Genomic DNA, 17,547 nt, shown 5'->3' with positions numbered 1-17,547 from the left:
ATAGCTGAGAACTTCCCTAAAATGGGGAAGGAAATAGCCACCCAAGTCCAAGAAACCCAGAGAGTCCCAAACAGGATAAACCCAAGGCGAAACACCCCAAGACACATATTAATCAAATTAACAAAGATCAAACACAAAGAACAAATACTAAAAGCAGCAAGGGAGAAACAACAAATAACACACAAAGGGATTCCTATAAGGATAACAGTTGATCTATCAATAGAAACCCTCCAGGCCAGAAGGGAATGGCAGGACATACTGAAAGTAATGAAAGAGAATAACCTACAACCTAGATTACTGTACCCAGCAAGGATCTCATTCAGATATGAAGGAGAATTCAAAAGCTTTACAGACAAGCAAAAGCTGAGAGAATTCAGCACCACCAAACCAGCTCTTCAACAAATGCTAAAGGATCTTCTCTAGACAGGAAATGCAGAAAGGTTGTATAAACGTGAACCCAAAACAACAAAGTAAATGACAACGGGACCACACCTATCAATAATTACCTTAAATGTAAATGGGTTGAATGCCCCAACCAAAAGACAAAGATTGGCTGAATGGATACAAAAACAAGACCCCTATATATGCTGTCTACAAGAGACCCACCTCAAAACAAGGGACACATACAGACTGAAAGTGAAGGGCTGGAAAAAAATATTTCACGCAAACGGAGACCAAAAGAAAGCAGGAGTCGCAATACTCATATCAGATAAAATAGACTTCCAAATAAAGGATGTGAAAAGAGACAAAGAAGGACACTACATAATGATCAAAGGATCAATCCAAGAAGAAGATATAACAATTATAAATATATATGCACCCAACATAGGAGCACCGCAATATGTACGGCAAACACTAACGAGTATGAAAGAGGAAATTAATAGTAACACAATAATAGTGGGAGACTTTAATACCCCACTCACAACCATGGATAGATCAACTAAACAGAAAATCAACAAGGAAACACAAACCTTAAATGATACAATGGACCAGCTAGACCTAATTGATATCTATAGGACATTTCACCCCAAAACAATCAACTTCACCTTTTTCTCAAGTGCACATGGAACCTTCTCCAGAATAGATCACATCCTGGGCCATAAATCTGGTCTTGGAAAATTCAAAAAAATTGAAATCATTCCAGTCATCTTTTCTGACCACAGTGCAGTAAGATTAGATCTCAATTACAGGAAAAAAATTGTTAAAAATTCTAACATATGGAGGCTAAATAACACGCTTCTGAATAACCAACAAATCATAGAAGAAATCAAAAAAGAAATCAAAGTATGTATAGAAATAAATGAAAATGAAAACACAACAACCCAAAACCTATGGGACACTGTAAAAGCAGTGCTAAGGGGAAGGTTCATAGCATTACAGGCACACATCAAGAAACAAGAAAAAAGCCAAATAAATAACCTAACTCTACACCTAAAGCAATTAGAGAAGGAAGAAATGAAGAACCCCAGGGTTAGCAGAAGGAAAGAAATCTTAAAAATTAGGGCAGAAATAAATGCGAAAGAAACTAAAGAGACCATAGCAAAAATCAACAAAGCTAAAAGCTGGTTTTTTGAAAAAATAAACAAAATTGACAAACCATTAGCAAGACTCATTAAGAAACAAAGAGAGAAGAACCAAATTAACAAAATTAGAAATGAAAAGGGTGAGATCACAACAGACAACTCTGAAATACAAAGGATCATAAGAGACTACTACCAGCAGCTCTATGCCAATAAAATGGACAACTTGGATGAAATGGACAAATTCTTAGAAAAGTATAACTTTCCAAAACTGAACCAGGAAGAAATAGAAGATCTTAACAGAGTCATCACAAGCAAGGAAATCGAAACTGTAATCAGAAATCTTCCAGCAAACAAAAGCCCAGGACCAGATGGCTTCACAGCTGAATTCTACCAAAAATTTAGAGAAGAGCTAACACCTATCTTACTCAAACTCTTCCAGAAAATTGCAGAAGAAGGTAAACTTCCAAACTCATTCTATGAGGCCACCATCACCCTAATTCCAAAACCAGACAAAGATGCCACAAAAAAAGAAAACTACAGGCCAATATCACTGATGAACATAGATGCAAAAATCCTTAACAAAATTCTAGCAAACAGAATCCAACAACATATTAAAAAAATCATACACCATGACCAAGTGGGCTTTATTCCAGGAATGCAAGGATTCTTTAATATCCGCAAATCAATCAACGTAATACACCACATTAACAAATTGAAAGATAAAAACCATATGATTATCTCAATAGATGCAGAGAAAGCCTTTGACAAAATTCAACACTCATTTATGATTAAAACTCTCCAGAAAGCAGGAATAGAAGGAACATACCTCAACATAATAAAAGCTATATATGACAAACCCACAGCAAGCATCACCCTCAATGGTGAAAAATTGAAAGCATTTCCTCTGAAATCAGGAACAAGACAAGGATGCCCACTCTCACCACTACTATTCAACATAGTGTTGGAAGTTTTGGCCACAGCAATCAGAGCAGAAAAAGACGTAAAAGGAATCCAGATAGGAAAAGAAGAAGTGAAACTCTCGCTCTTTGCAGATGACATGATCCTCTACATAGAAAACCCTAAAGACTCTTCCAGAAAATTACTAGAGCTAATCAATGAATATAGTAAAGTTGCAGGATATAAAATTAACACACAGAAATCCCTTGCATTCCTATACACTAACAATGAAAAAACAGAAAGAGAAATTAAGGAAACAATACCATTCACCATTGCAACAAAAAGAATAAAATACTTAGGAGTATATCTACCTAAAGAAACAAAAGACCTATACATAGAAAACTATAAAACACTGATGAAAGAAATCAAAGAGGACACAAACAGATGGAGAAACATACCGTGTTCATGGATTGGAAGAATCAATATTGTCAAAATGGCTATTCTACCCAAAGCAATCTATAGATTCAATGCAATCCCTATCAAGCTACCAACGGTATTTTTCACAGAACTAGAACAAATAATTTCACAATTTGTATGGAAATACAAAAAACCTCGAATAGCCAAAGTAATCTTGAGAAAGAAGAAAGGAACTGGAGGAATCAACCTGCCTGACTTCAGACTCTACTACAAAGCCACAGTCATCAAGACAGTATGGTACTGGCACAAAGACAGAAATATAGATCAATGGAACAGAATAGAAAGCCCAGAGATAAATCCACGAACCTATGGACACCTCATCTTTGACAAAGGAGGCAAGGATATACAATGGAAAAAAGACAATCTCTTTAACAAGTGGTGCTGGGAAAACTGGTCAACCACTTGTAAAAGAATGAAACTAGAATACTTTCTAACACCATACACAAAAATAAACTCAAAATGGATTAAAGATCTAAATGTAAGACCAGAAACTATAAAACTTCTAGAGGAGAACATAGGCAAAACACTCTCCGACATAAATCACAGCAAGATCTTCTATGACCCACCTCCCAGAATATTGGAAATAAAAGCAAAAATAAACAAATGGGACCTAATGAAAATTAAAAGCTTTTGCACAACAAAGGAAACTATAAGTAAGGTGAAAAGACAGCCCTCAGATTGGGAGAAAATAATAACAAATGAGGAAACAGACAAAGGATTAATCTCAAAAATATACAAGCAACTCCTGAAGCTCAATTCCAGAAAAATAAACGACCCAATCAAAAAATGGGCCAAAGAACTAAACAGACATTTCTCCAAAGAAGACATACAGATGGCTAACAAACACATGAAAAGATGCTCAACATCACTCATCATCAGAGAAATGCAAATCAAAACCACAATGAGGTACCATTACACGCCAGTCAGGATGGCTGCTATCCAAAAGTCTACAAGCAATAAATGCTGGAGAGGGTGTGGAGAAAAGGGAACCCTCTTACACTGTTGGTGGGAATGCAAACTAGTACAGCCACTATGGAAAACAGTGTGGAGATTTCTTAAAAAACTGGAAATAGAACTGCCATATGACCCAGCAATACCACTTCTAGGCATACACACTGAGGAATCCAGATCTGAAAGAGACACGTGCACCCCAATGTTCATCGCAGCACTGTTTATAATAGCCAGGACATGGAAGCAACCCAGATGCCCATCAACAGATGAATGGATAAGGAAGCTGTGGTACATATACACCATGGAATATTACTCAGCTGTTAAAAAGAATTCATTTGAATCAGTTCTAATGAGATGGATGAAACTGGAGCCCATTATACAGAGTGAAGTAAGCCAGAAAGATAAAGAACATTACAGTATACTAACACATATATACGGAATTTAGATAAATGGTGGCGATAACCCTATATGCAAAACAGAAAAAGAGACACAGAAATACAGAACAGACTTTTGAACTCTGGGGGAGAACGTGAGGGTGGGATGTTTTGAAAGAACAGCATGTATACTATCAATGGTGAAACGGACCACCAGCCCAGGTGGGATGCATGAGTCAGGTGCTCTTGCCTGGTGCACTGGGAGGACCCTGAGGAGTCGGGTGGGGAGGGAGGTGGGAGGGGGGATCGGGATGGGGAATACGTGTAACTATATGGCTGATTCATGTCAATGTATGACAAAACCCACTGAAATGTTATAAAGTGATTGGCCTCCAACTAATAAAATAATATTAAAAAAATAAAAAATAAAAAAAATAAAAAAAAAAAAAAAAAGAATACCAGACCACCTTACCTGCCTCCTGAGAAATCTTTATGCACGTCAAGAAGCAACAGTTAGACCCAGACATGGAACAACAGACTGGTTCCAAATTGGGAAAGGAATACATCAAAGCTGTATATTGTTACCCTGCTTATTTAACTTATATGCAGAGTACATCATGCGAAATGCTGGACTGGATGAAGTACAAGCTGGAATCAAGATTGCCAGTAGAAATATCAATAAGCACAGATATGCAGATGACATCACCCTTATGGCAGAAAGCGAAGAAGAATTTAATGAAAGTGAGTGAGGAGAGTGAAAAATTTAGCTTAAAACTAAATATTCAGAAAACTAAGATCATGGAATCTAGTCCCATCACTTCATGGCAAATAGATAGGGAAACAATGGAAACAGTGAGAGACTTTATTTTTGGAGTTTCCAAAAATCACTGCAGATGGTGACTGAAGCCATGAAATTAAAAGACTCTTGCTCCTTGGAAGAAAAGCTATGACCAACCTAGACAACATATTAAAAGTAGAGACATTGTCAACAAAGGTCCGTCTAGTCAAAGCTATGGTTTTTTCTGGTAGTAATATATGGATGTGAGAGTTGGACTATAAAGAAAGCTGAGGGCTGAAGAATTGATGCTTTTGAACTGTGGTGTTGGAGAAGATTCTTGAGAGCCCCTTGGACTGCAAGGAGATCCAACCAGTCCATCCTAAAGGAAATCAGTCCTGAATATTCATTGGAAGGACTGATACTGAAGCTGAAGCTCCAATCCTTTGGTCACCTGATGCAAAGAATGGACTCATTTGAAAAGACCCTGATGCTGGGAAAGATTGAGGGAGGGAGAAGAAGAGGATGACAGAGGATGAGATGGTTGGATGGCATCACCGACTCAATGGACATGGGTTTGGGTGGACTCCGGGAATTGGTGATGGACAGGGAAGCCTGGCGTGCTGCAGTCCATGGGGTTACAAAGAGTCAGACACAATTGGGCAACTGAACTGAACTGAAACAGCAAGACTAAAAAGAAATGAAGGAATAAAATGCCATGGTATACTAGGGGGAAAACTGGGCTTACAATCCTGCTCTTAAAGAAGGTGTTTTCCCCCTTTCCTATTGCTGTTTGAATGGAAACGGAAGTCTCTTCTATAAAATCTGTCATGAACGTGCTATTTTCATATTTAACTTATTTTTCTTTCTAGGAATATGGTGGTTGTGTAACACAGACTATTCCTATATTTATCCCTCCTTTTCCATTTTCATTCCATCACAGAGTTTTATTTCTGGCAAAGTATTATATTTGCATTGGAGAGAAAAAATGAGAAACTGAAAACCAATTCAGATTCTCCATTATCTGCCTTCTGACCAGTTAATACTGAATTAAAACATACAATGCATTCCAAGAGTTCCCTTGTACTTTCCAAGAAACACATGTTTAAAGAGAAAATAACCAAAATTAGAAAGACATTATTTCTGTCCTGATAACTATTCAAGGGGGAAAGGATGGTTTATGCTATAATAATAAAGAAAATCTTAACTAACTTGCATTGCTTTAGAACAAGAGTTTGACATGATTCCTCTTTGGTGACAAAGTTAGTCTGTGACAGGAATAGTCCGCTTGGATAAGTTTTTTAAACAAAAAGTTTCTAAATTTAGAACAACAAAAAAATCAAGACTATCATGGTATATAAGAAAAATAATACAGCCGTCAACTAAGCACTTCCAATAAACACTGCAAAGGCTCTTTCTTACTTATCACATAAGTAGACTTGACATCCATGACTTGTTAATCCCCGACGGCTTTTGTCTAAGCACTTTAGAATCATCCAAAGACCTGAAACCTGAACTTCCCTGGTGGCCCAGTGGTTAAGAACCCACCTACCAATGCAGAGGACATGGATTTGATTGCAGGTCTGGGAAGATTTCATTTGCTGTGGGGCAACTAAGCCCATGCACAACTACTGAGACTATGGTCTAGAGCCTGCGAGCCACAGCTATTGAAACCTGAGCACCCTAGAGTCCATGTTCTGCAACAAGAGAAACCACCACAATGAGAAGCCCACCCACCGCAACTAGAGAGTAGCCCCTGATCGCCACAACTAGAGAAAGCCCACACGCAGCAACAAAAACCCATCACAGCCAATATACATACATGGTATATGATATATAGTATACACTGTATAATATATAACATATACCATATAACATATGAAGACCTGAAACCACTGATCTTACATGTAACTACCCAGAGTATACAGAATACACACAAATGTATACAGAGATAGGAAAAGGCCACACAGGAACCATTTAAAGAAATGGCGATACAGGCAGAGGGTGGATCCATCTCCCTCCCCTGACTGCCTGCCACACCTGCTTCTTCATGGAGCTGCTTCAGAGCCTGCAACGTCCAGGCAGGACTTTGTCTCCATCCAGGTAAGCCCTTTGCTCCTTTCGCAGCCCAGTTCAATATCAAGGTTTCCTGTAGCATGAACCTGGCATCCAGATTTTCTCATGAGCAGAGGATATTGAGGTTCACTGATCTTCAGAGAGGGCTTGGAAAACATTCGATATTATCCAAAATGTCAACAAACTTAGAAGGAACACTTATACTCGACATATCTAGTTACTCTAATTTTTTGAGCTTCCTGTGAGTATAAAATAACCATAAACCCACTGGAATGGCGTCCCCGGTAGCTCATTGTAAAGAATCCGCCTGCACTGCAGGAAATCCAGGCTTGGTCCCTGGGTGGGGAAAATCCCCTGGAGAAGGAAATGGCAACCCACTCCAGTATTCTTGCAGGGATAATACCATGGACAGAGAAGCCTGACAGACTACAGTCCATGAGGTTGCAAAGAGTCAGACACGATTTAACAACTACACCACCACCACCAAACCCACTGGAAGATGCTATTTTGATGAAATAACCAATATTTTTTTCCTCTCCTCCTTAGGCCCTCAACTCTCATAACAGTCTAACTGATCCATCTGCCTCTAGCCTTGTCCCACTTCAGGACATTTCTGGGCTGCTCCCTATCAACGGGGGAGCAAATTATTTCTTTCTTTTAAATTTTTAAAAAACAATTTTTATTGGAATATAGCCAATTGACAATGTTGTGACAGTTTCGGGTGAACAGCAAAGGGACTCAAATATACACATACATGCATTCTCCCCTAAACTCCCCTCCCATCCAGGCTGCCACATAACATTGAGCAGAGTTCCCTGTGCTATACCGTAGGTCCTTGTCGATTATCCATTTTAAATATAGCAGTGTGTCCATGTCAATCCCAGACTCCCTAACTATCCCTTCTAATATGTCACTCGATTACACCCCATTTAAAGCTTTTTGAGAGTTCCCAATACTAAAGGATACAGTGGTAGTTAATCTGAAGCAAGGTGAGCGTTGTGTACCATTACCTTTCTAGACTTAATTCTTTCCTTTTATACCTGATACTTTGCAGAATTTCAGCCTGGTGAATATTGCCTCCCTATTAAACCAGTCTTGGCTCCAAGACTTAGGCACACTCTTCTGTGTATTACCATAGCAGGGACTGGAATATTCTTATGGACCTGAGTGTTATTAAAGCTCTGGTTCATTTGAAGATCATCATCATTACTTAGCAGGTGGCCTGGTATGTTTGTTGAGTAAATTTAAAAAGGTAGCTGAACAGGGAAATATATTCAGCATCCTGTAATAAACCATAGTGGAAAAGAATATGAAAAAGAATATTATAATATATATATAATCATTCTATTTTTGTACCACACAACTATATTCATCTCACATGCTAGCAAAGTAATGCTCAAAATCTGCCAAGCCAGGCTTCAACAGTACATGAACCGTGAACTTCCAGATGTTCAAGCTGGATTTAGAAAAGGCACAGGAACCAGAGATCAAATTGCCAACATCTGCTGGATCACTGAAAAATCGAGAGAGTTCCAGGAAAACATCTACTTTTGCTTTATTGACTATGCCAAAGCCTTTGACTGTGTTGATCACAACAAACTGTGGAAAATTCTTAAAGAGAGAGGAATACCAGACCACCTGAACTGCCTCCTGAGAAATCTGTATGTAGGTCAAGAAGCAACAGTTAGAACAGGACATGGAACAACAGACTGGTTTCAAATCGGGAAGGGATTACGTCAAGGCTATATATTATCAACCTGATTATTTAACTAATATGCAGAGTACATCACGCGAAATGCCAGACTGGATGAAGCACAAGCTGGAATCAAGATTGCCGGGAGAAATATCAATAAGCTCAGATACGCAGATGACACCACCCTTATGGCAGAAAGCAAAGAACTAAAGAGCTTCGTGATGAAAGTGAAAGAGGAAAGTGAAAAAGTTGGCTTAAAACTAAATATTCAGAAAACTAAGATCATGGCATTTGGTCTCATCACTTCATGGCAAATAGATGGGGAAACAGTGAGAGTATTTTGGGGGGCTCCAAAATCACTGCAGATGGTGGCTGAAGCCATGAAATTAAAAGATACTTGCTCCTTGGAAGAAAAACTATGACCAACCAACATAGCATGTTCAAAAGTAGAGACATTACTTTGCCAACAAAGGTCTGTCTTGTCAAAGTTATGGTTTTTTCCAGTAGCAATATATGGATGTGAGAGTTGGACCATAAAGAAGGCTGAGGGTTGAAGAATTGATGCTTTTGAACTGTGGTGTTGGAGAAGACTCTTGAGAGCCCCTTGGACTGCAAGGAGATCCAACCAGTCCATCCTAAAGGAAATCAGTCCTGAATGTTCATTGGAAGGACTGATTCTGAACCTGAAGCTCCAATCCTTGGGCCACCTGATGCGAAGAACTGACCCATTTGAAAAGACCCTGATGCTGGGAAAGACTGAAGGCGGGAGGAGAAGGGGAAGACAGAGGATAAGATGGTTGGATGGCATCACTGATGTGATGGACGTGAGTTTGAGTAGGTTCTGGCAGTTGATGATGGAGAGGGAGACCTGGACTGCTGCAGTCCATGGGGCTGCAAAGAGTTGGACACGACTGAGCAACTAAACTGAACTGATCTATGTCTGGCTCTGTGTACATGCTCAGTCATGTCCAACTCTTGTGACACCATGGACTGTAGCCTGCCAGGCTCCTCTATTCATGGGATTCTCCAGGCAAGGATACTGGAGTGGGTTACCATTCCCTTCTCCAGGGGATCTTCCTGACCCAAGGATCGAACCCAGGACTCCTGTGTCTCCTGCATTACAGGCAGATTCTTTATCACTGAGCCACCAGGGAAGCCTTTGCTATACACCGGAAACGAACACAACATTATTAATCAACTATACTTCAGTTTAAAAAAAGGCAGCTGAGGGACTTCTGGTGGTCCCGTTGTTAAAATTCTGTACTTCCACTGCAGTGGGTGTGGGTTCAATCCCTGGCTGGGGAGCCAAGATGTTACATGTGAGAAGTTAAAATCCTACATGCCTTGTGGCCAAAAAACCAAAACATAAAAATGGAAGCAATATTAAATATAACAAATTTAATACAAACTTTAAAAATGGGCTATGTCAAAAAAATCTTTAAAAACATTTTAAAAAGTTATCTGAATTAGTTTCTATTTGGCAAGAGTGCTCTTAAATCAAAACCATTAATCCTAACAGGCATTACTGGCTCCAAATGATTATCTGCAGCTCTGAGGCCACACTTGGTTAATGATACATTCCTACAAGTAGGTAAGGTGCAGATACATGTGAGTAAGTGTACCAAAGCCCAAGATATACAAAATTCCTCCTAAAGTCAGTGAGGTGAAATACATTTGACTTTTGATAGATGAACACACAAATCATCCCAAATCACTTTCATATAAATGTTTTATTGCAGAGAAGTTATAAGTATTTACATGCTGTAACACATCACAACATAAATTTACCAAATATTTTATGATGAGATGCTGCGGGTTTCAGGTAATAGTTTCAGAAGAACCACAGATTAAGTGAAGAGACTGACAGCTTTATTGACTCTACAACTCTGGGTTGCTAAATGCTACAAGTCAAAGGCAGTGTTTTTTCAGTCCTACCTGTCATCACTTGCATGCAGAAACCTAGGAAGCAAATACAAGAGAACTGTCAAGTGTCAAATCCATATGGCCACCAAAGTTGACAATGGGCTGGGTTATAATTCAAGTCGTAAAGCATTGAACTCTTGCATAAAATATACAGTTCTATTAAGATTGGTATAAATCTACTTATTTATAAACCCTGGCTTAAAAACAAGGACAGGATGCAGCCTGAACATGCACTGAGAAGGACAACCTAGCAAATGTTTGTGAACTTCATAGAGTTTCTTCACTCACTTACTGTTATCAATCTGGGAAAATAACCTTAAGGGTTGCAGGTTTAAGCTTCTCTTGGTCATAAGTAATAGCAATGAAAGGCTAGGGGAATGCCCCAGGTGCTGTCGTTGATTGATGCTGGTGGAGGAGAATCTATGGGCTGTACTAAGGTAGAACCTGGCAAGTCTTCTTTAGGCCACATCTCTAGCAGGGTCATCCTGAAGTGCAATGAAAAGTCACTGATGCCTGACTGCTTATTTCTGAAAAAGTCAATAAAGTGCTAACAGATCTTGGACATAAATGAAAAAAGTAGGTGGGTCTGGATGCTCCAAACCAAATTCACAACTTGGTACCTTGAAGTCATCTTCCAAGGTCACCCAGTAGATAGACTTTGATTGAAAAGGGAGGAGAGAAGGAAATGCATGAAGGAAGCACGAACAAATACAATTTCTATATCTCTTCAAACCTACCCCACCATCCTGAGTAATGCACGAAGCAAGCAAATGGGTGAGGAAGATCTATGCACAGCTTTGCAAAATGGGGCAATGCCTGTTAACCCTGAAGACAAATCACTGAGAAAATTCTGATGATGAATAAGAAGAATTTCTGGTTTTCTTCTTCTACTGAGTGTAGTAATCCTAAGAACAGCCCTGTATCCACTTTTGGACTCCCCTTTCTCATCTTCTATCCCCCTAGCATGTTTCTCCTTGCTGCTCAGAAAAATGAAAAAACAGTTACTTAGGCTATGAATGTCCTAGCCCAACAAGCCATGGTACTTTAGTGTTTAGTGTGAGAAAAAGGAAGTCAGGGTTCTATTTTCAAGTGATTCATCTTAAAAGAAAATGAGACTGAGCTTTGCGATGGGATCTCTTTGTATGATCACACCAGTAGGGCTAAATCAGCAGCTTCGGATTTCCATGCCAGGTGATCAGTGTAGAATGCAATGCATTTTATGAAGCACGCTTTGGGGAGTGGGGGCTGTTTCGCCTTGCAAATAAACCTGACATATGAAATGTTGAGCCTGGTAGCTCACCTAGGCCATTTGCAGGACGTGGAAGTTTTCCAGAGTTTGGAAGAATGAAGAGCCCACACTGCCTCATAGGCTTTGAGTAGCTCTGGTTATAAACTTCTTTGGGATTCGAGCCAGCAAGTTCTACCCCTGCCTGAAGTAATGAATAAGAGTTTATGAGAATAAGTAGTTTAAGGTAATTTAAAATATTATATATTTAGTATGCATAATAAAAATATATCCATATTATGGTCTTGATGCTATAATAATTTTCTCTCTTTAAAAATATAATCCCTTGAAAGTGCTAACGGGAGCTCCCTTTCTGTCTTTGTTTTCAAGGCAAATTCCCTGGCTCTGCAGTCCAGGAATTCTCTTGTCATTCCTAGAGGCTTCCCTTTCCAATGGTAATAATAATGCACAGTATATTTTTCTCACTGTTAGCTTCTTCCTTCCTTACGAAATGCTGCTAAGTATGAATACTGTTAAGAGTTAAAAGGGACAATTAATTAGAATGAAGGCATTATCTATCTCTGACTTTGAACAAACAATAGATAAGTTGTCCTTAACTTATTGAGACGTGTGACTAAGAAGGACCACTTGATCTCCAATATTAATAAAGCTTCTGCGTCCTCACAGGAAAAGTGCAAAACTCACTCAACTTGTATTAAAAAAAAAGACCCTGATGAAGACAGTATAACAAACCATGATGTGAAATCATAGAGTCAAATCCAAATTCACAATATATAAATCACAGCCTAAACTAAAAGGTTTTTTATCATAACAATTATGGCTTTCCAAGCCAAAGAAAGCTTATTGTACTTCAAGAATCAACTAAAGTTGATAGATAGCGGGTATTTCTGTAAGTTGCAGTAACAATTGAGTAGCGGCTGATTGCATAAATGTGTTGTGTCACATAATATCAAAGTTATTTGCAAAAATTATACAATCTGGAATGCTTGAATATGAGACACAACAAGGTACTGAAACAGACATTGATAAGAAAATGAGAGCCATCATTAATATAAAAGGGATTTTTGGATGCATTAAGTTAGCAGTGCTATCAAGGTTAAATAGGTAAAGTAAGTTCTTTATAGTCAGCTACTTAGAATTTGGGGCATAGACACCAATACCTTCTTCTCCTTTGCAAAATCTTGTACCTCTTCTGTGTCTTCCAGTTTTCCTTGCTTGGGATCTTCCAAGTCCCGAGAATATGTATTGATCAGGGGCAGACATTGAGGTCTACTTCCCCCCAACACGCTGAAGTATAAGGATTTTCCCAGTGTGCCCTGGGGAAAGACCTTCCTGGCCAATCTAACTTCTTCACTGAAGCCAGTCTCCCTACACCCTCTTCCATTCCTGTCTTTCCTATTTCCCCCGACTGACCAATACTTCATGGGTATTTCTGATCCTTGTATCTTCTATCTTCTATCAAATTCAGCATTTCTTCCTTCTCCTTTTTTATCTGGGGATGCCACACTTTCAAAGTACCCCAGACCTCTTACTTCCGAGGCCCTGCTATCTTATTTGCACTTAAAGCAGAAGAGGCAGGGACAGCTACACTTCTTTCAGCATTTGGTTTATCTGGGGTCTCAAACTCCCAGGGACACACCTCAGCTCGTGACATTAAAGGTGGCTGAAATTTATTACTTGAGTTCTGGGAGTCAGGCACGTTTCGCTCAGAGGAAGATGTCTTTTTCTCCTGCTCTCCTAGTTGGTTGAGGTTTTCATTCTCCACTTTTGATGCTACAGCTTTGGGAGGCAGTTCTTCACACTGCCCAGCACACACACTGGTTGCACAATGCTGGCCGCTGTTCTCACCTTGAGCTCTTCCCAGGGGAACCTGAGTCTTGGACATCAAATACTTCTCCTCTTCAAAGAGGGACTGACCTTGGCTCTCCCAAGGACACACCTCGGCCTTGTCTGCGCTCTTCAGATTGGACTGCTGACACAGGTCAGCTGCCTTAGGCTTGGGATGAGATTTCTCCTTTAAGGAAAAAGTGGGGTTTTTCTCCATTTCAGAAGCTGCAATCGATACATGCTTTTGAACTTTTGATTCCAAAAGCCCGGGCCCAGGGGCCAGGTCATAGATCTCCCAGGGGCACACTTCCCCAATGTCAAAGTTGTCCTTCATCTGGGTGGCGCCTGGGCTCAGGTCTGAATTGGCAGTGGGGGGGTTGGCCCTTTGTTGCTTCATAATCCCCGATTTCTGGGGTTTTCTTGGCTCCTCAGACTGACTGGAGTTTTGGGGGGCAGAGTCTTGAGTCTCTGCATTATCTGAATTGGAGTATTTTCTATTTGTCTCTTTCTCTCTGGGCAGAGCCTTCTGGCCCTTGGCCCGCTCCTCCACGCAGGCTGCCTGGGTTTTGCCGGCCAATCCAAGCGTTTTCTCCTTGGCACTGGCAATGACGCTGAGGGACTTCTGTAATACTGAGGTGCGGGTGGGCCCGGGCTTCTTCTCCGAGCTGAGGTTGTGGGCGCTGGCAGACTTACACACCAGAGGCACGGACTCAGTGGACACGGCCTGGCTGTCCTCTTGCAGGGGTCGCGGTCGGTTCGCTCCCGCCGGAGACCCCAGCACAGAGCTGTCTGTAGCCTCCTCCTCCTCGCGGCTCTGGGCGGGCGGGCTGCCCGGGCCGCCTGGCTGCTCCCGCACATGCTCATACGTGCTGTGCGATTTCTTCAGCGAGAAGACCCGGTTCCGCAGGGACTCCTCCTTGGGCTTCCCGGCGCCACCCGCAGCCTCCTGGGGGTTCTTCCTGCCTGCGCCAGCCCCCTTAGCCGAGCCATGCTCCCCAGCATCCTTGTCCTCCTTCGAGCACTGCCGGCTGACCGTCTCTGGGATCTCGGTGATCCGCCTCATGATGGAACGGCCTAAGCCCTTCTTGGAGCACCGCTTTTTCTGAAGGTGGGGATTATTCGTGATCATCTTCTTCCTCTTATAGATTTCCAACTGGGCGTAGAGTTTCTTCAGCTCATCCTGCCAGAATAAGAGCAGATTCAAAGTGATGGGGGATGTAGCATTTCAGCCAGCTAATAACCCCTACTGTAATGTGAAGTCCATACACGGAGCTCTTCCTAATATCTCTGCTCCTCAACTTTCTCCTGACTCCTCTGTATCTTGTTTCATAGAGTGTCTGAACTTTAGGACCCGAACCCCTGCATTCTGCACTTGCTTCATGGAATGGGCGCTTTGAACTTGTGAACAGCCTGGACCATGACAAAACACAGCCTGTTATCTACTGATAAAACCTTATTCCTGAATAATACTGGAAGCATCACAGAGCCATTGATAAAATTACACCTAATGTTAGATTAGGTTTTTACTGTACAACTGACCATCAAATACTAAAAGCATCTTCTTCCTCCAAATGCTGACATATTGTCACAGATTATTTTAAATAATCCACACTCTCTGCTCACAGGTTTATTTACCTTCCCATCAGCAAGATCTCATAAACCATTATCATGGGACATAAAACCAGTTTATCATCATGGCAGCTTAAGTCAGTTAAGATGATCAAGACTGGCCTGTGTGGTCTAACTTATACTGTGATTATATGTTTCAGAACTGGATAAACTGTGCATGTGATGCCTTCAGTCCTTACCTAATCACACAAGTTCTGTAACACAAAGAAGAACACATGAACACCTGCCCACACACGTATGATGTGTGAATTGGCCTAATCTAAAACAGAAAAGTAGAAATGCTGGTGTTACCCGAATGTCTTCTGGATCCAAGCTGTGCTCACTCCAGGCTGAATTGATACTGCTGTTCAGGTAGGATCCAGATCGGCCCATATCTAGCTCATCTTCGTATGCTTCCGTTGCAATGTCGTCTCGTGGGTTATTGCTTGAATGTGAAAACTGCAACAGAGATTCAATATGAGCTGTAGACATTAATCCACCTGAGGACACGGCATAATAATTTTTCTAAAGGTTCTAATGTTACATCATTTCCTCAGCTAAGATGAATTCATTCACTGAACTCTTTACAAAAGATCTGCTGCCATATTTTGTTTTGTTATCCTTGTTACATGATAGAATCCTTAGAATGAGGTATTAATAATACTTGGTTCCCTCTCTGACTTCTATTTACATTCTTGTATTTTTTCCAGATTCCCAGGGTTAACTCACATTATTTTTCTTCAATGATATTTGCATTTTGAAAATGAAAATAAGTAGAAGAACCCAAAGAAAGGTTCTCTGAGGGTACTCTGAGTACACTGTACTCTCAAGGCAGCAATTTGGACCCACTGGCAACTGAACGGGAATATTTTTTCCCAGCAGTGGGGTCTATCTGATGTCATTTCACTTCACACAGAGTAGGCTGTATTTCATCTATGGGCACAAATTGGAATGATCACAGGACTGTGACTTTCAGTCCATCACACAGAGTTTCAAACAAACTACTTTCAAAACTGAGGGGATAGGAGATCTGAATTCTAGCCTTGACTGTGTTGTCAGTGAGATTTTCACTGGGCCATCTTCACATGGGCCACCTCTGAGGAGCACAGTGATCCTTTCAGCTTACAGGGCTTGGGCTGAATGGTGTCTAAGTTTAAAAGTGCAAAGAATCACTGAAATAACAGATTTTTTTTCCCTCTAGCTCATCAGTATTCTCAAGTGCCTCCTTCATCACCTTTTGGTATATTCTAATTATCTTCATGGAGTCTTTGGACATTTTTCAGTTTCATGTAGTCTTGCTGTCTCTACTCTTCTTCAAGTGCAGAAGTAAGAAAGAGAGAATTGGGTAAATGATGGAAACAGAGAGACTCTAAAGCATCCAGCCACACTTTACACAATGAATAAAACAAGTGACTGTCCTGTGAAAATTGGACATGGGTTCTCTTCTCTCAGCTGGCCATCAGGTGAAATATTCCTTTAAAAAATGAATAGACTGCCCTTTGACACAGAAACACAGAGATGTTTTAATGTCAACTGTTGTTCAAATATTCAGCTAGACAGGTGAACATAAATTGGAGATAATAGGTAAAATGGCAATTCTTTAATAATGAATATTTTGTATTTGGGATTGGCTGAGAAACCATAGAAACTGATGAGCTTTCCCACTGACTCTTCTATGTATGTTTGTGGGAACCACATGTGCCATAAACTTGAGGCCACAAAGATGAAGAAAATAGACCCCAGTCCTCCAAAATCTCACATGCTACTAGTTAAACCAGCTGGAGATTACTTATAAGAATGGAATTATTTTTTTAAGCAAAGTCTTAGAGATTACTGTGAGCTTAAAAAACAGTAATTTGTCAGGTATTCTCTATTTCCTGCTTTCTGACTTTTCCTTAACATGTATCTCTATCTAAAATATTATTTTAAACATTTGTTTGTCTTTTCCATTTCCTTTTCTCCTTCTCCAGAATATAAGTACCATGAGAGCACAGACTTAGGTCTGTTCATTACTCTTATTCTAGGATATTGAAGAAAGCGCCTCAAAACTGTTTTGAATTACTTATTTATTGAGATATAACTCACATATCATAACATTCTCAATTTTAAACTATACAAATCAGTATTTTTTAGTATATTCTTGAGGTTGTACAATCATCACCACCATCTAATTCCAG

General features: G+C 40.2%; 1 protein-coding gene across 1 annotated transcript in view; it reads right to left on the bottom strand.

Moving 5' to 3' along the window:
• Positions 1–13,463: 13,463 nt before the first annotated feature.
• GPR158 (G protein-coupled receptor 158) overlaps positions 13,464–17,547 on the bottom strand; it is a 294,774-nt gene continuing 290,690 nt past the window's right edge. The window contains exons 10-11 of the mRNA XM_065919570.1: positions 15,683–15,829; positions 13,464–14,942 (exon numbers count right to left, since the gene is read on the bottom strand). Coding sequence (XP_065775642.1) covers positions 13,464–14,942; positions 15,683–15,829 — 1,626 coding nt within the window. The remainder of the gene's footprint in view (positions 14,943–15,682; positions 15,830–17,547) is intronic.

The sequence above is a fragment of the Muntiacus reevesi genome, chromosome 2, assembly GCF_963930625.1.
Source record: "Muntiacus reevesi chromosome 2, mMunRee1.1, whole genome shotgun sequence".
In the NCBI taxonomy this organism is placed as follows: Eukaryota; Metazoa; Chordata; class Mammalia; order Artiodactyla; family Cervidae; genus Muntiacus; species Muntiacus reevesi.
Note: the sequence above shows the minus strand (reverse complement) of the source record. Positions and strands in the feature narration are given on the sequence as shown.